This window comes from Castor canadensis, chromosome 7 (assembly GCF_047511655.1).
Source record: "Castor canadensis chromosome 7, mCasCan1.hap1v2, whole genome shotgun sequence".
NCBI classification, from domain to species: Eukaryota; Metazoa; Chordata; class Mammalia; order Rodentia; family Castoridae; genus Castor; species Castor canadensis.
Window position 1 is genome coordinate 141,841,260 of NC_133392.1, and position 18,101 is coordinate 141,859,360.

The window sequence follows — 18,101 nt, forward strand, 5'->3', positions numbered from 1 at the left end:
CTCTCAGCCGCTCTCTCCCTTTAAGAGGTTCCTGCCACTTTGCCCCGCCGGGGGCCTCCACCTGCACTGACAGGGCAACTCTGACGTGAGGCCCCACCCTCGTCCCTGGAGGCCCTCTTATTGGCGCAGGCCCCTGCCAATCTGCGCAACGGCAGGCGGGACCTGGCAGAGGAGGGCCAAAGTCGCAACCGGGAAGGGGCGGGGGCTGCAGGTGCCGCCTGGCGTGGAAGCCTAGCCCCCAGCAACTCCAGAGGGGTTGGAGGAGGGAGGGCAAGAAGTTCCTGCAATGGCTGTTGTGGTCGCTGACGTCATATGGCAAAAATATGAAGCAATTTGCCACGTGGTACTGCCCCTAAGGGTAGTTGGTTAGAACAGAGGTTGGGCATAGGGAATCAAGGGAAGTGACCTTGACGAGACTTACCTGGCCCACTACTTCGTCCTGTGCGACCCTGAGCAAGTCACTTCTCTGAACCTGAGTTTCCTCAACTATAAATCTTCCAATGTTTCCCTGAGTATTCTCGATATATGTAAAATGCCAATCGCAGGGGGGGCAGGGGGGAGAAATGACCCAAACAATGTATGCACATGTGAATAAATGAATAATAAAAAAAATGCCAATCGCAGGTCTAGTACATAAAGAGGCATTCAGTAAATGTGGGTTCTGGTTCCTCTTGTGCCCATCTCACCATCTTCTCAGTGACTTTCTCCTGATGGTCCAGCTCATCAGCATTGGAAGGGGCTGATATAGTCACTAGTCCAAGACCCATGCTTGTTCACCAACTCCCAGGGGAAACTCTCATTTTAAAACCATCCTGCTACTTCAAAAGCGTTTTGTGAGATTAAAGCCAAATCTGCCTTTCTGGATCTCTGCCTACAGAGAGAAAGCATAATCCCTAGTCTGTGTAGAGGAATCACAGAATAATAAAACCAGAGATCTAGGCTGAACTAATCCCTTCTCTGGACAAATGGGGGAAACTGAGACTCACTAGGGCAAATAGTTTCCTATGATGAGTTTAGTGATCTTCCTACTAAATGGACTCTGCAATTTGCCTGTGTCTCAATCTCAAAGCTTCTGCTTACTGACTGCATAACTTTGAGCAAGTTACTAACTTTCTCCAAGTCAGTTCCTCCTCTGTAAAAATTAGGATAATAAAAGTATTTTCCAAGCCAGGCAACCCGTGGCTCACACCTATAATCCTAGCTATTCAGGAGGCAGAGATCAGGATAACTGTATAATTGCAGTCGAAGCCAGCCTGGGCAAAATAGTTCATAAAAATCCTATCATAAAAAAAGGGCTGGTGGAGTGACCCAAGGTGTAGGCCCTGAATTCAAACCCCAGTATGGTACTGCAAAAAAAAAAAAAAAAAAAGCATTTTCCAGGGCTGGGGGCATGGTTCAAGAGGTAATGCCCATGTTTAGTGTGAGGCCCTGAGGACCCTGAAATCCAACTTAAGTATTGCCAAAAAAAATAATAATAATATTTTCCTCCAGGGTTTTTGCCAGAATTAAATGAAATGTTGAAATAGTCCCTGTAAAGTGATAAGAACTTCCCAGTCTCAGATCAAACCGCTAATAAAGTATTAGCACTTATTGTTATGGATAAATTAAAAGTCACAAATTTATTAATCAATCCCCCTACCACCACCAAATTCACTGAGGCCTTCCTGAGTCAGGTGCTGTTTTAGACTCCAGGACCTTGGTTGCTGCCTTCCAGAGGCCTGTAGACTAGCGGAGGGGAACTGAACTGAGTCCCTACATCTGGAACATGTTTTCTCACAGAGGAGGGCTACTCCAATGCATCAGAGACAAGCTTTGGTGCCTCTGACCAAAAATCTGGACACATGAGACTCTTTCAGTCCCCAGCCACATGAACCCCATGGGGAAAACTAACACACCTGCATCCAGGCTCCCACACATTCCACATTTCCACACCTTCCTCTCACCTTTGTATCCACCTTCCCATGGGGCAGGACTGCCCAGTGGATAAGAGCTAGGGACATGGAGGTGGTTGAATCTGGTCTCTGTGCCTTTGGGCAAGCCACTTCCCCTCTGGGGATTAAAAATTGTACCAACTTTATGTAGAAGTGTAATGATAATTAAGAGAGTATGAGAAAATACATATGCAAATACTCAGTAATGGATCTAGCATTATTTTTTAACTGTTCCAGCATCTCTTCACGCACCCAGGAGACAGCAGGCTGTGAACTCTTTGGGCCTCTGCAAACAGGGGCTCCCTGGCCCACCAATTCCCAGAGGAAAGCCCCAGCCTCTGAGCACTCAGGGTTATTGTAAAAAGCAGCCACAGGCCCCGCCCCTCCGTCAGGGCAGGCACATGGCTCCAGCTCTGTTGGGCAGAGCCGCCTGTGGTGACTCAGCAGTGCCTGCATCTGCCCGGGCCTGATAAGTGTGTGTGCCTGTGTGCATGTGTATTGGTGTGTTTCTGACTTTGTGCCTGGAAAGCACATCTGGGAATGTGTTTGTGATCTTGTGTATCAGGGGCGGTGGGTGCCCAGGTGCCTTGTGACAGTATGCCCATGTTTGTGAATTGCTATAGAGGATCTATAACTTTGTGTCTATGTGCCCTATAAATAGATCCCCTCCCTGCCACTGGCCTTGAGGAAGTAGAGAGTTCTGCTCCACCCCTGGGACTTTCTGTTCAGGCACCTGTGTGTGTGTGTGTGTGTGTGTGTGTGTGTGTGTGTGTGTTTCCTGTTGAGGTGACTTGTACACTTGTGTGGACAAACAGCCTGTCAATCACTTTGTGAGGAGTGTTGCTGCCTTAACTCCAGACATGTCCCTCTGCCTCTGCCAGGGAATTCTTAGCCTCCACCTCCTTCCCCAGAGCCTGGGGAGTGATTTGCTGCTTTTGATGCTCTCAGTGAGAGGTGAGCCCTTGACCAGGCAGCTCACATGTACTCATCGCTACCATGCTACCTGCATCCTCTCATTTCATCTCACTGACTCCTTCCAGCCAAAAATGTCCTGAAGAGAGCCAGCAAGGTCACATAGTTCTTAAGTAATAGAGAGTGGAGGTGACAGGCAGAGGACAGCTTCTCTAAGGAGGCTGAGCACCCAGTTTGCTGGAGCCTGTGGGGGACTGATAAGCTTGGGGGAGGGCTGAGGAAGGGACCTGTTTATGGCTCCCCTCCTTCTCTGAGAAAGGCTCGGTCTCCACTGACTCCTTATCCTGTCAGGGCCTGGTGCTGCACCATCCTCCAGGCCCTTGAGGCTGGTGATAAAGAGGCCCAGTGCAGGGGCAGGGATACTTGAGTAGCTTGCATACGTGGAAGCATTTGTTCTTCAACAGAACTTTATTGAGCATATTATTTTAAAAAATTGAGGGCTGGCGGAGTGGCTTAAGTGGTAGCAAGTGCAAGGCCCCACCCTGAATTTAACCCCAGTACAGGAAAAAAAAAAAAATTGACCAAGCCAAGTGCAGTGGTACAGACCTGGAGTCTCAGCTATTGGGGAGGCCAGGCAGGAGGATCACTTGGAAAAGTCTAGGCAATATAGTGAGACACCTCCCCATCTCAGAAAAATAAATAAATAAAAATTGACCAATACCATGCTTGGTCCAAAGAGAAAAAGAGGATCTCCATCAGACCACAAGGCATGATGGGGAAGCAGGAGACACTCAGGCCTGAGGCAGTGGGCATGGATGGAATCAGCTGCAGATTTGAATCTTGTCTTTGCCATCTACAGGGTGTCTGACCTCCTCCTAGCCTACCTCCTCATCAAACAAAGCAATGAAGAGACTCTGGCCATCCTGCCTTTGACAAGCCTGGGGTGCTAGAAGGGAAGGTCACTTGTAAGCTGTGAGTTTCTCTCCATAGATAATGGAGGTTTCCGCTGTGATTCATGGCTCCCAAGAGGAGGGCCCTGAAGCAGCTGTATACCCAGAGCTCAGAGAGGGCAACAAGACTCCATCTGCAGGATGAGGAAGCCTTCCTGCTAGACTTTGAAGGATGAATTTGCACATGGGAGTGGGAGAGGAGTATTCCAGGTGGAGGTAGAACAGTGGAGTTGTGCTCTGGAAACAAAAACTGGTCTGGCATATTTGAAGCACATGAATCATGACACCAAGTGTCTCAAATGCCAGGTTAAAATGCAGAAGGACAGTGGCTTAAGGGGTGAAGCGCTTTCTTGGCAAGCACAAGGCTCTGAGTTCAAATACCAGACCGGAAAAAAGTACAAGACCCAGAGGCACAGATTTGGAGATGACCAGAGAGTCTTTGAGGTGGAGTCAGTCATACTCTAGTATGGCATACTCTAGTGTGGTGTGGCAGTCCTTGGGGGAAGTAGGGAGAGGAGTGGGAGAATTGGTGGTCAGGGACTCCTCCCCAGGAGGGTGGATTTGAAGCCTGGGGCAGATTCCCAGGATATCATCCAGGTGAGTAGGAAGCTGCAGGTCCCCTCCAAGGGAGAAGTGGGAGTTGGCAAGGAGGGATAAAAAGCTGAGCCTGATACCCTAGTCCAGAGGGTCCTGCACATGGGCAAACAGGGTATCTTCCATCTCAACAGCCCCACTGGTCAGAAGTTGCTCACAGTTTGCTGCAGTGTTCAGTCAGAGTTCAGTGGCACCATCTCAGAAGTCTCTGTTGAAACAGCAATGGGGCCCAGGCATAGTATGGCAGATGCCTGTAATCCCAGCTACGTGGGAGGCACAGATCTGGAGAATCATGGTTCAAGGCTAGCCTGTGCAAAAAAGTTAGTGAAACCCCATCTTGAGCAATAAACTAGGTATGGTAGCGTATGCTGCTACCAGGTGGAATCCTGGTCTGAGGCATAAATGCGACACTCTGTCTGAAAAGAAACTAAAGCCAAAAAGGGCTGAGGGGATAGCTCAACTGACGGAGTATCTGCCTAGCAAGCACAAGGCTCTGAGTTCAATCCCCAGTGCTGCCAAAAAAAAGGGAAGGAAGGAAGGAAGGAAGGAGGGAGGGAGGGAGGGAGGGAGGAAGGGAGGAAGGAAGAAAGGAAGGAAGGAAGGAAGGAAGAAAGAAAGAAAGAAAGAAAGAACAGTTGCCAGGTTGCCCATGATTGTGGGTGTGTAGACCTGCCAGAGCCTCACTAACCTGCTCTCATGAGATATCCCTATTTCATAGATGAGTAAAATGAGGCCAAGAAAAGTTAAGTGTGAGGCCTGTTCACTGTCACAGCCAGTAAACGGCAAAGCCAGGACTTAAAGGCAGCGCTCCCCTTCTGCTGGGAGAACCTCAAAGAGCCAATGGAGGTGTTTGGGGACGCTGAGATTCTGGCTACTGGGACCAGGAAACCAGGAAGTGGGTGCAAGGGAGAAGGAAAGACGGTGTCTGCTGCCATCTGCTGATCAGAGAGCCCCAAGCTGTCCTGACAAGAGGGGAGCTGTGCCAAGTGAGACTGTCCTGCATTGCAACCCGCTCATACAACTTGCTAAGAGACCTCATCTCTTCTCTAAGTGACTTGTAGCTCAGTTTGCAAGGTCCTTAGCACCCAGAGGGGGACAAAGAAAAGAAAAACTGTCGAGATCATCCTTTTCTACTTTACTCTTTATTTCTTGCAGTACTAGGGATTGAACTCAGGGCCTCGCACATTCTAGGCAAGCTCTCTAGCATTTGTTCTATGCCCCCAACCTATTTTGTTTTTGAGACAGGGTCATGCTACCTTTTTTCTCAGCCTTGCCACAAACTTTCAATTCTCCTGCCTCCACCTTTGAAGTAACTGGATTATAGGTGTACACCACCACATCTGACTGAGATCATCTTTTTCCTATAAGACCGTCACGGCTGGGGAAACTGAGGACCCAATGGGCAGATCCTGCACTGTAGGGCTGGAAGCTTGTTCGGGGATCTCTTTAAGAAAAGGGATGCAGGGGGCTGGTGGAGTGAGTGGCTCAAGTAGTAGAGTGCCTAGCAAGTGAGAGGCCCTGAGTTCAAACCCCACTGCTGCCAATAAATAAATAAATAGAATACAAAATGTAGTCACCCAAAGCTGGAGGACACAAGTGGGAAAGGAGAGGAAGTCAAAGTGGAAAGAGACAATAGTCTTCAATCAATTGAGTAAAAACATATTTTACCTTTCCAAACTGTACAGAAACACATGACCTTCTAAACCAAGGTCCTCTATGGGGCCTGTGCAAGTGTGAGGCCACCCCTGTTGGAGTCGAGTGCAAGGCCTGCACAGGAGATGTGGGTATTCTGAAGCGGGAGCAGGATCCACCTCCCCAGAAGGACCTCTCCCCCAGACCCTCCAGCACTTGCAATCTGGAACTGAATCCTGACTCCCTGAACTTTTGTGTGGTCACATCCCGAGAGCTAAGAGTCTACGAATCACCCCACCAGATCTACTCAGGAATCCTCCATCCCACCCGGTCCACCCTCCACTGCTTTCCAGGTTTGGAGGCCCAAACTCTTAACCCTCAGGAAGACTGCTCTGCCTGGATGGCCTCCCTGGGCAGTGGTAGCATTGTGTGCCACCCACAGACCTTTAGCCAGTGCAGAGTTGTTGTCTGAGCCCCTAAAGTGCTGTCAGTCTGTTGTCACTCACCTGTGATCAGAACAGATGGATACATCTGAGCTCCTTCTCTTTTCTGTGCTAAGTACTGTGGAATGCCAGTACCACCCTTTGCTAACTTACAGTCTGGTGGTCAGGTGAGACATGGACTAAGACTTAACATTTTTAGGGCTAAAAGGAACTTAGATATCAATTTACACCAAGTGGTTGTCAAGCTTAACCACAGCAGTGCATTGGGGGAAGTGAGAGAAGCAGGAGGGAAGCAGCAGGAATGTGGGCATGCAGAGGTGGGTGGTGGAGATGCAGAGGTGGGTGGTGGAGAGGTCCATGTGCTTGGCTTCCCCCAGCCTCCCTAAGGAAGTATAAGTTGGATTAATTGCTCTGTTTCCAGTTGTTTGCTTTAGCAGATGAGAAAACTGAAGCCAGGCTAAGGTAAGAGACTGGGCTGTCTGGTGGTCTCTTTGCTCAGCTTCTGTACTGGATGATGGGAGCTGAACCATCCCTTCCCACCCCAGTCCACCTCTCCACAGATTCTCCATCACTCAGCAGAATTGGGTGGAGAAGAGAAGCTCAAAGCGGTTCCCAAAGCCCATGGCAGTGAGACAGAAAGGAAAAGGCCAAGCTGGAGCCCCACCCCACTGGGATGGGGACAGGGACCAGACCTTTGTTTTATTCACTGCTTACCTTCACTGTGAGCACAGAGCGTGGCACACTGCAAGCAATGAATGTAGTTGAGTTAATGAATTTGAGGCAGCTCCTCAGGAAATCATCATCCCCACCTCTGACACATCTCTGGGGAGGGGATTCCTGCAGGTCTCAGTGAAGAGTTTTAGCTTGGCTGCTTCTTCCTTCTCTTCCTCCTCTGAAGAAGCAGTTGTGTGACTGTGGACAAGTCACTTCCCCTCTCTGAGCCTCCATCTCATTTGTTAAAAAAAATACTTACTTTGGGTTAGAGATGTGACTCAAGCAGTAGAGCACCTGCATTGTAAGCATGAAGCTCTGATTTCAAACCCCAATATCACAAAAAACAAAACCCTCACTTTGGCATGCCAGTGGTCTAATGACAAGGGAAGTTGAGGCAGGAGGTTCCCTTGAGCCCAGGAGTGCCTCTGAGCTGGCCTGGACAACACATTGGGACTCTACCTCTTAAAAAAAAAAATATATATATATATATATACACACACACACACACTCACTTTAAAGTGCTTTGGGACTGAGGCTTAGGTCAGTGGTAGATTACCTACACTACCTAGTGTGCATGAGGTTCAATCCCCCAGCACCACACACAAAAAAGCTATATATATGTATGTATATATATATATATATATTTTTTTTTTTTTTGTGGTATCAGGGCTTGAACTCAGGGCCTACACTTTGAGCCACACCACCAGCCCACACCCCTCTTTTTTTGTGATGGTTTTTTTCAAGATAGGGTCTCGTGGAAATTTTTTAAATTAAAAGTAAAATGTTTTAAATTCAATTAAAATGGTTTATTAGCCAGTCACCTATAATCCTAGCTACTCAGGAGGCAGAGCTCAAGAGGATTGCAGTTCAAACCAGCCTGGGCAAATAGTTTGCAAGACGGTGTCTAGAAAAAACTCTTTATGAAAAAGGACTGGTGGAGGGGCTCAAGGTGTAGGCCCTGAGTTCAAAGCCCTGTACCATAAATAAAATTAAATTAAGATAGTTATTAGGACTTTTCATGTGCCACGAGGCATGAGGAATTGAGACAACAGCTCTAAAGAACAGTAGTGCCTAACACACTTAGTGAGTGACCATTTCCTGCCCTCCCTTCCCCTTCATTTGTGCCCCTCTTTCACGAACCAGTTCAGTGGACAACTCCAGAGATGGGGGTTGGGGAGCAGGTGGTTGATGTGTGACAGATTAGAAACTAAATAAGGGTGCTAGTGCAGCATATGGCCTGTAGGTGGCAGCATTGTCCGTGAAATTAGCCTGGAAACCTGGTCTAAATTTCTTTAGGCTGAGCTGTTTTGAGTTCTTGGATTCCAACACGGCTCGTGTTAAGTGAGCATGTGCCTACAAAATGCGTGTGCACACCTGTAGTATGGACAAATGTGTGCTGGTGTGTGTACAATATGTATCGGGGACCACGAATGAGTTTGCGTGTGAGAACAGAATGCACCCAAGGTGTGCGGTGCACGTGTGAATGTCCGTGTACCCAGTCAGGTGTGTGCATGCGGAGCCTCCAGGTTAAGGTGGGACCATTTGCAGGTTCATGATCCTGCAGAAAAGAAGCACTGTTCAGAGGGCACTGGGACCACCTGTGGGGCCCCCAAAGATCCTCTGGGGAAGGAAACACAGCAAGATGTTAGTAGAATGAGGACTATGGGTGCTATTTTACCCTCTTTTATTTGTTTATCAGGTTTTTCAAGTTTCTGTAATATGCACATATTCTGTTTTACGTATGTATTTATTTAGAGACAGTCTTGCTAAGAATCCTAGGCTCGCTTAGAACTTGGAACTTGCTCTGTAGCCCAGGCTGGTCTTGAATTTGTAATCATGCCTCAACTTCCCAAGTGCTGGGATTCCAGGCATGCATCACCACACAGGGCCCTAGCACATATTTCTTTCATGTGGGACCAAGAAACCCCACAAATGTTATGGAAAAAATTCAAAAGCTCTAATGTTCCTTTCCACTGGTCTTTCATTTTCCTTGGGAGCAGAGGGTCCATGTGCCTGGTGAGGTTCTCAGCAGCCTACTGAGAGTGAGCAGGTCTTCATCAGTTGTGGCACCCTGACAGCAGCTGTGGGACATCCAAGCAGGGATCCAAGAGTATGGCTGCAGCAATCGGGGAAGTCTTCCTACAGGCAGAGGGAATGCAGCTGACCTGGAAGGATGATGCTGGCCTATGACAAGTGTCAGCCCTGCCTGCTCCACTTCACCGGGGAGAGCTGCCATCCTGAGCTGGGCTTTCACAAACCTCTTCCTGTTGCAAGTCTCCTCATTCCTCCAGGGGAGCTTGAGGTTGCAGGCAGGCAAGTTTGAGCTTTGATCCCTAGACTCCCATTTGGAAGGACCCTGAGACGTCATCTAAAAAGCTATTGAAGGTTAAAGGCAGTGTGTCTTCCCTATTAATAACAGTGTGCCCTAGTTACCACACACAGCTGTTGACTCTCTGAGTCCTCAGAAGAGCCCTGGTTATAATCACCAGTCATTCTATTTCACAAAAGAAGAAAGTGAGGCCCAGAGGGATCATACAAACATGATTTTCCTCAGGGCACACACAAAGGTGAATTTTTAAAAATGTCCACTCAAGCCAGGCACTAGTGGTTCACGCCTGTAATCCTAACTACTTGGGAGGCAGAGATCAGGAGGATGGTGGTTCAAAGCCAGTTGGGGCAAATAGATTGCGAGACCCTATCTCAAAAATACCTAACACAAAAAGGGCTGGCAGAGTGGCTCAAGGTGTAGACCCTCAGTTCAAGCCCCAGTACTGCCAAAAAAAAATCTCCATTCTGCACATATATACAAACTTTCAGATTCTGTCTCTCACACACATACACACTCACCTTTAGAGCCATGCTTCTCAGCCTTGCTGGGGATTGGCTCTAGGAGAGCTAATGGGCCTGTGACATCTCTTTGACCTGAGTCCCTCTCTGAGCAGGGGCAGGCTAAGCAGTCCCCACCCCTGGACAGCTTGGTGGCCCTATCCACATAGTCTGCACTGCAATGTTCACATCCCTCTGGGTCAGGACTACCCTTATGCCTTGGTGCTCATCACCTTGGGGCAGGCAGGCCCCAGGGCAGGTAACCTGGGCTGGGATCCTTCCTGATGATGGCCTCAGGGGAGAAGTAGGGGCTTCAGGCCCTGGGGGGCCTCTTAAGAATGAGTCGGGTAGGGAGGCAGAACTGGGTCAGGAAGGGATTCCTTTCCTGAGAGATACTGTCAGGACCAGCCAGAATTGGAGAACACTAGGGCCTAGGGCGGGCTCTAGGGAGTGTCCTCTCTCCTATCAGACTGGGCTCCTAAGGAGATGTCGCATCTCTAGGAGGCCCCCAGGCCATGCTCCCCTCACTGTGAGTGGGAAGTCTTGTCACCCCCTGGTTGGGGCCCTCACAAGAGCAACATGGAAAGTGTGCAAAAGAAACAGCCAGAGATGTGGGTACACATGACAGTGCTCAATTTATTGGGGAAACAGGTTAGGACTTGGTCACATGTAGTCACATCTGGATCAAGAAGGGATTCCTTTCCAGAGTTACTTAGTAACTCTCAAGGCCAGCCAGTCTTGGAGGAGAATACTAAGTGGATAGAGCAGGTCTTTTGGGACCTGGGGACCTTCATACACCACAATCCAGGTGTGGAAAGCAAGCTTCATTTGTGACATGTCTGCCTCGCTTACCCCCAAAGTAGGGCAGTGTGGATTACAAACGCCAGACCCCCAGGCATGCCTTCCCTGTCTGGACAAATGCCTAGTGGATTTTACCAACAGATGTTGGTTTCAGGGATCAAGAACATGAAGGAAATATCCCAGCTCTCTTCCGGAATGGCAGAGCCTTCAGGCAGACCTCAGAGTGGGCAGCACGTCAACTCCTACCTCTGCCTGTCCTTTGTGCACAGGCCCAGAGAAGAACAGAAACCTGCCCATCACGGAGCAAGAAAGAGGAGGGCACAGAGTCAAAACCATATCCCCTGTCTCCTGTCAGAGAAAGTTCTAGACAGGTGAGTTCCATCAGATGGATGTCACCTGCCCCACCACCCACCAAGACTCTCCTCACTCAGATCACAAGACCCAGAGCAGGGCCACCAGGACCCTTCTTTCCCTTCCAGGTTGTCCTCCACTCTTGGGACCCTGGGAGGAAGGAGAGGCCAGACACGTGTGAAGTGGGAGAAGACACCCTCTTGAAAGTCTCCTTTTGATGCTCCTGACTCACCTATGGTGTAAGAAACCCACACTGGAGCAGGTGAGCAGGTGTAGCATAAAACAGGAGATAGTATTAGGAGGGTCCACTGCTTGAGCATTTGCTCTCTGTATCAGGTTCATTAGTCATCCACTGGGTAGAGTAACTCCTTTGTACCCGCTTGAATTTGCTGGAAACTTTTTTTCTGGTTTGAACTCAGTGCCTCATGCTTGCTAGGCAGGCACTCTACCATCTGAGCTACTCCACCAGCCCTGGAAACTTTCTTGACCAAAGTACACAAGGCCCTTCACTCATAGCTTCTTTCAAAATCACATAAATTTCTCACCAGCTAAGCACTGTCATCCACAATTGAGGAAATGAGCTTAGAGAGTGAAATGGTTTGCCCAGAGTTGCACAGCAAGATATGTCAGGTGGTCAATCACAGAACAAGAAAGCATTCCAAGGAAGGAAGGGAATAGATGGGGAGAGACCTGCCAAGGTCATAGCAGTTTTTTAGGTTGCTGGCATGTGTTGCTGAGGTGATGTGACAGAACCTGCTGCTAAGGTGACAAGGCACAGAACCTGGTACAGGGAATGCTTGGTCCATGGCTGAGCGCTAGGTGTGAGTTTCCTTGGGACCCTCTTTGTAATCAGAAAGCATTTCCTTCTGGGAGGCTGAAGGAGTAAAGTAGAGGAAGTGGACTTGACAAACCTAAGACTGATCCTAGCTGGGCCAACCAAGGACAAGCTATGTGGCCTTTGGCAAGCCACACCCTTCTCTGAGCCTCAGTTTCCTCATTGTAAGATGAGATAATAAACATGAATCTTTACTCCTATTTCCTGCATGGGGAACGGGAAATGTTTTTCTCTTTTTTTTCCCCATTTCTCCCTATTTGATCCTGCTATACTAAAAACCTTGCTAAAGCTCCCCTTCCCCCCCTCCAATCATAATACTCAGGGTGGGAAGACTACTGAGTTATTCTATGTAACTGGACACAGGTAAGTGCTGCCTGTCACCTACTGTCAGCATTACACCAGCCTCTCAAGGAGGTGGAGGTGAGGGGTGAAAGCACTTTGTGAACTGTGCACCTCTGGTGGTGGTACTGGAACTTCCCAGCCCTGCATCCTGCTGTATCAGTCCCTCCATCCTGTCAGCTTCAGTTTGAATTCTCAAGCTGTCTGCAGCCACAGCCTCACAGCCATGGTCCTGGTCTCCTGACCACACCATCACGGTAGGGGACCAGGTTCCAACTCCCCCCATCACTCCTCCCAGCTCCTGGCACTACCTACCTGATGCTCAGAAGTGAAGGAGTAAGAATAAGTTAGGATGAGGAAAGAAAATTGTGTGTACAAGTTTTGTGTGTGAGCCCCAGAGCCAGGACCTGGTGGGGGTCATGTTCTAGGGGCTCTAGAGTCTCTGGGGCTATTCCCAGTCCCCAGATCTGCATTCCCAAACTTAAGATCTGTCACTGATACAAAGAGGGGGGCTGGTCTTTGGACTGAGTTCTAGCAGGTGCCCGGCTGGACTCTTGATGCTCCTAGAACTGTCTAGATGCTAGTGACCCCTGTCCACTGTGAGAGGCATTTCAAATTCCAAGCTAAGCAAAACTCCTTACAACAGTCCCTAACCCCTATGTGATTATCAAAGAACCCTGTAGAGGGACCTACCATATGCCAGGCAGTTTGGTAGGTACTTGGCTTGCAATACCAACTTTCAGAATGGCTTATGGAGTTAAAGTGAATTTGCCTAAGACCCAACTACTAGCAAGAATCCAGCAAAACAGAGAATCTTATTAGACCTGACCACCTTATCAGAGATGGACACATGTCTGGTCTTAGATGTAGAAGGGATCAGAAGCTCAGGGAGGGCAAATCCCTTGCCTAGTTCATGCCCAGCCATTTAGCTTCGGAGCTGAGAACTGAAGCCAGCTTTGGGGGAAGCCAGGGCTATGTCAGAGACTGAACTGGAGGGCTCTGGTTTACTCCCATCACCCTCCTGCCCTCCCTACCCCCTCCTCTCTCATGACACTTGACATTATCCATCACTCCCTCCCCCTGGGAACGCCCTCCTCCTCTAGTTCCCATGGCAACACATTCTCCCCATCCTCCTCCTGCTTCTTCAGCGGCTTCTCCCTCTCCAAGGTGGTTCCTGAGCCTCTCAGGAAAGGGGATCCCCAGGTCAGTCCCCAGTCTCTTCTCTCTTCATTGCTACCCTTGAAAGCCCATCTGCTTTTCCCTGTGGCTCTCTAGCCTTGACCTTGCACTCCAGCTCCACTTTTAGTAACACCTGTTTACCATGTGCTAAAAGCCTCCTTATGAAATGGACCCTATACTGTGCATTCATTACCTAATTAAATTCTCACAAATACACCATGAAGGAAGTCCACTTTATAGATAAGGAAACCGAGAACTGAGGGGAAAGCCAAGATGTGATTCCAGTCTTTTTTTTTTTTTTTTCCAGTACTGTGGCTTGAAATTATGGCCTTGCTAGGCAGGCACTCTACCACTTGAGCCAGCCACTCCTCCAGCCCCTGATTCCAGCCTTAACCACTACTTCTATACATCAAGAATAGATGTGAACTGTAGGACATTTTTTAACCAGGGGCAAAAACTTCCCTCCCACCTCCTGAAGAGAATGGAATGGAAATTTTGGGGGAGAGAGACCTATTCTGCAGTTTTTAGAACCTGTGATAATCTAGAATTACTCTGTCAATTTGGAGCTTTAAAAATGCATCACGCACAGTTACATTTTGAAAAGCAAAGATTTGGAGAGCTTCAGGTGGAACAAAAGTTCATGGAAAATTGCCCTTTTCCTTTGGAATTTTAAGTCCTCAAAAACCTCATCCCAGAGTTTGAGCTACTAGTCTCCCTACTTCAATGGTGCCTGGAATTAACTGCAAACTTAGACTTTGGAATTTTCCCTGGAATTCCATTGACTTGAGTTCCACCACTACTGACAGGCTCTGTGACCCCGGGGCAAGTGGCTTGACCTCTCTGAGCCTCAGCTTTCTTGTCTGAAATGGCATTAGTACTTCCCCCGATGTCATGGGATCAGGTAGTATAATGTGCGTGAAACACTGGCACTGAGCCTGGCATAGCACAGTGCTCACATTGCTCATCCTGTCTTGGGTTTGCCAAACACTTGACCCTCCCCATGCTTTTGCATACACTGTTCCCTCTTTTTGGCGGCCAACTCCTATTCATCCTCTGAAGCCCACAGACCCCTTTCCATCTCTTATAGAATTGCTGCAAACATGCTTTTAGTAAAAAGCTAGAAAAGGCACGTCCCTGTGACACCCTCTCTGGGGCTTTGTCACTTGCCACACTGAGGTGGCAGTCATCTGTTTATGCTTTGTTCCCCAGCACTGGCTCAGGCTTTCTGAGGGCAGGCCATGTCTCACTTATTTCTGGGTCTCGGTACCCAGAGTGCACAGCCAAGTAGAAAGTAGATTTCAATATGTTTGCACTACCTTCAGTGCAAATGGTCTGGACCCAGGACAAATGTATGTATCAGGAGGAGCAGAAAGCCAGGTCCCTTGTACCCACAGAAGATGGTAGTGAGAGGGCTTGCAGCAGCTTTGAGACAGGCCTGTCCTGGGTGCAGGCAAAGACACAGTCTTAGCAAGGAAAATAAACAGGCTGGCTGCAATGTCACTACTTCCCTATTTTTTCTTTTCTTTTCTTGTTTTTGGCAGTGCTGGGCTTTGAACTCAAGGCCTCACACTTGCTAGGCAGGTGCTTTACCACCTGAGCCACGCCTCCAGTCCATGTGTCCCCTTCCTTGATGAACTCCCTCAAACAGAAATCTCACAGTCACAGAACCCATTTGGGAGGTAAGGGTGAGCCAGATGGATTGAGATCCCAGGTTAGCAGGCTGGGTTTCAGTGGTGGTCACTGTGCCACACTCCAGAGAAGCCATTTTTTATAGGAAAATACACCCAGGTCCAGGTCTACCTGGTGCATCACCCAGAAAAGGGGACCCTTACCCCTCACCCCCACTCCCTGAATGCTACTTCAGTCCCTGTTGGGAGTGACAGCCTTACAGCTTTTGTTCCAAAGAAATGGCTGTCAAGGGGGAAAAAGGTATATTGTTTCTTTCTTCTTCTTCTTTTTTTGTTTGAGACGAAGACGTCAATTTCTTCCCATCTGTCCCAAAAAGGGAAGAGAGTTAAATTTGTTTTTACAAGGATGTCAGCACAGCTGCTTCAATAGGGAGTCTGGGGTGCGTTTCTGAGGCAATGCGGAGTGGGGTGCAGGGAACAAGGACAGACTGATATTGGGGAAAGCAAGGGCCTGGGGGGGTGCCTGGATAAAAATCTTATGCCCAACTCTGGATGGACCCACCCTCAGCAGCATGAAGAGTAGAGGGTGGGTGAGTAGAGCAGGTGGGGGGCTGGGAGGCAAAGGGAGAGGGGAGCAGGAGCCCCGCTAGTATTGCAATAAATACCTTCTCCCAGTGCCTGCAGTCAGACCGCATGTGGGCAGTTCCGATTCAGTAGAGGAGATGCATGGGGTACAGCCAGGTGTCAGAAGGGGAGAGAATTCTTCCAGCTTATTAGGGGCCCAAGGGCCTGCACTGGCACTTTTGATATCCCCCGCCCAATTCCAGGTGCCTCTCAGCATACATGGGGTTCTAACTAGGTGGGATTCCATGCTCCAGTACCGGGGCATAGCTGCCAGGACCCTGCGGAGAGGCCACTCTCAGGCTCCAGGACCTAACCTCTAAGCGGAAGCCCCGCCCCTCTGCCTCGGCCCACCCCCCGCCAGCCCTTGGCACACAAGCCTCCTAAGCTTTGGAGCCCAGACTTAGTGGCGTGCCTGTCTCCAAGGACATAGTCCAAGGGAGGAACGGTACGTTTCTCTTTTTCGATATTTCTTTATAAAGAAGTGAAATTGGACCTAGACCTCAGCGGGTCCCACCCGCGCTAGAACTCGGGGCTGGGTCTCCACCTCAAAGTTGAGATCCCACCCCCGGCACACAGGTCCTCTATCTGGAAACCAAATCTTGAACCGCAGCTACCTGACCGTCTTGGTTCTCCGCCTCCCCCCAGAAGAGGCTCCTCGCCACAACACAGAGGACCAATTTTGCACCTCCATTTTCAAGCCACCGTCTCCACCACTGCTCCTGGGTCCTGAATCCTCAGGTCTCAGATTGGTCCCTGATGGTTTAGGGTAAAAACTCGAGGCTGTCCCAAGGTGGAGGTCAAGGCTGTCCTAAGGTGGCGGCTCCGCCCCACTGAAGAGACCCCATCAAGGGACCCAGCTCTAGATTAGCAGGTGCCACCTCCCCCTCCCCCCGGAGTCACTAGTCCCCACCCCCGCTTAACCTAAAACTTTCGACAGTGCAGCTCCAGTCGGAACCAGAGGCCACCCCTCTGGACGGGCCCCATTCCGGATCGTGGCCCACGGGGGTCGGTGTGGCCGCCGGGTCACTGCGGAGGGGTGCGCGCGGGGCCGAGCCGGCCTGGTCACGCGGCGGCGCCACCGCCAGGGCCGTCGGATGGGGTGCAGGCGGTGACGCGCTCGCGGGCCGTGGCTTCCCGCGCGCGGCTGAAGCTGCTGGGCTCCGGGCGGCCGCAGGGCGAGCGGCAGAGCTGGCGGAAGCAGCGCTTGAAGTTCTCGTCGAGGAAGGCGTAGAGCACGGGGTTGAGGCTGCTGTTGGCGTAGCCCAGCGCGATGCACAGGTGCAGCGCGGCCACCACGAGTGGGTCGCGTCGGTCGATGTCCACCAGTGTCCAGACGATGACGAAGATGTGGATGGGGGCCCAACACACCACAAAGGCGCCCACCACCACCAGCACCATGCGCGTGATGCGCCGCAGGCTGCGGTCCTTCTCCTTGGAGCCCGACAGCAGGCGCACACTGCGCAGGCGCAGCAGCATGAGGCCGTAGCACACGGTGATGATGAGGATGGGCACCACGAAGGCGAAGAGGAAAACGCAGATCTTGGTCACGGTGTCCCAGTACCAGCTGGGGCTGGGGAACTGGAGCATACATACCACTGCCCCATCTGGGTCAGAGAAACAAGGAAAGACAAAGGGGGTGAGGGGCCTGTGCAACTAAAGGGCCCTACCTGCTCATCCCCATTTTTTTTTTTTTTCCAGTACTGGAGTTTGAACTCAGGGCCTACACATTGAGCCACTCCACTAGCCCTTTTTTGTGATAGGCTTTTTGGGATAGGGTCTCTTGAACTATTTGCCTGTGCTGGCTTTGAACCTCGATCCTCCTGATCTCTGCCTCCTGAATAGCTAGGATTAGAGGCGTGACCCAGTGGCGACCAGCTTCATCTCCACTTCTTGGCTTGGTCAAATGCCATCACTTCCTCCTGGCCTTTCCTCAAGGTGATTCTTCTGCCTGGAATGTCACCCCACTACTGTGCTTGATAAACTCCTACTCATCCTTAAGAGCCCAGAGGATTGGCCCTCCTCTTCTGGGAGGTCTCATCTTTATGCCCTCTCCCAGGCCCATAATAAGCTATATCCATGGATAACAGTAATGAAACCATTTATTCCAGTCCCCTCAGTGCCAATCACTGTGGTAACTCAACACCTCACCACCCCCATTTCCAAACTTGCTCCAGTGGGATGGTTCTGAACACTGACTCAGATAGGAAGAGTGAGGAGAATTCAGGCCCTCAACCTCTTCAAGCTTCAGTAGAGTGGGACTAATAACAATATCTAAATCTATATGGAGGGTGAAATAGGTTAAGGTAGTGAGGCATTTAGCACAGTGGGGTTCAAGTGCTTAG

At 49.9% G+C, this 18,101-nt stretch overlaps 1 protein-coding gene across 1 annotated transcript in view; it reads right to left on the minus strand.

Moving 5' to 3' along the window:
* Positions 1–10,622: 10,622 nt before the first annotated feature.
* Positions 10,623–18,101, minus strand: part of Oprd1 (opioid receptor delta 1) — a 35,396-nt gene continuing 27,917 nt past the window's right edge. The window contains exon 3 of the mRNA XM_020158502.2: positions 10,623–17,363. Within this exon, the coding sequence (XP_020014091.1) occupies positions 16,822–17,363 (542 nt within the window). The 3' untranslated portion in view covers positions 10,623–16,821. The remainder of the gene's footprint in view (positions 17,364–18,101) is intronic.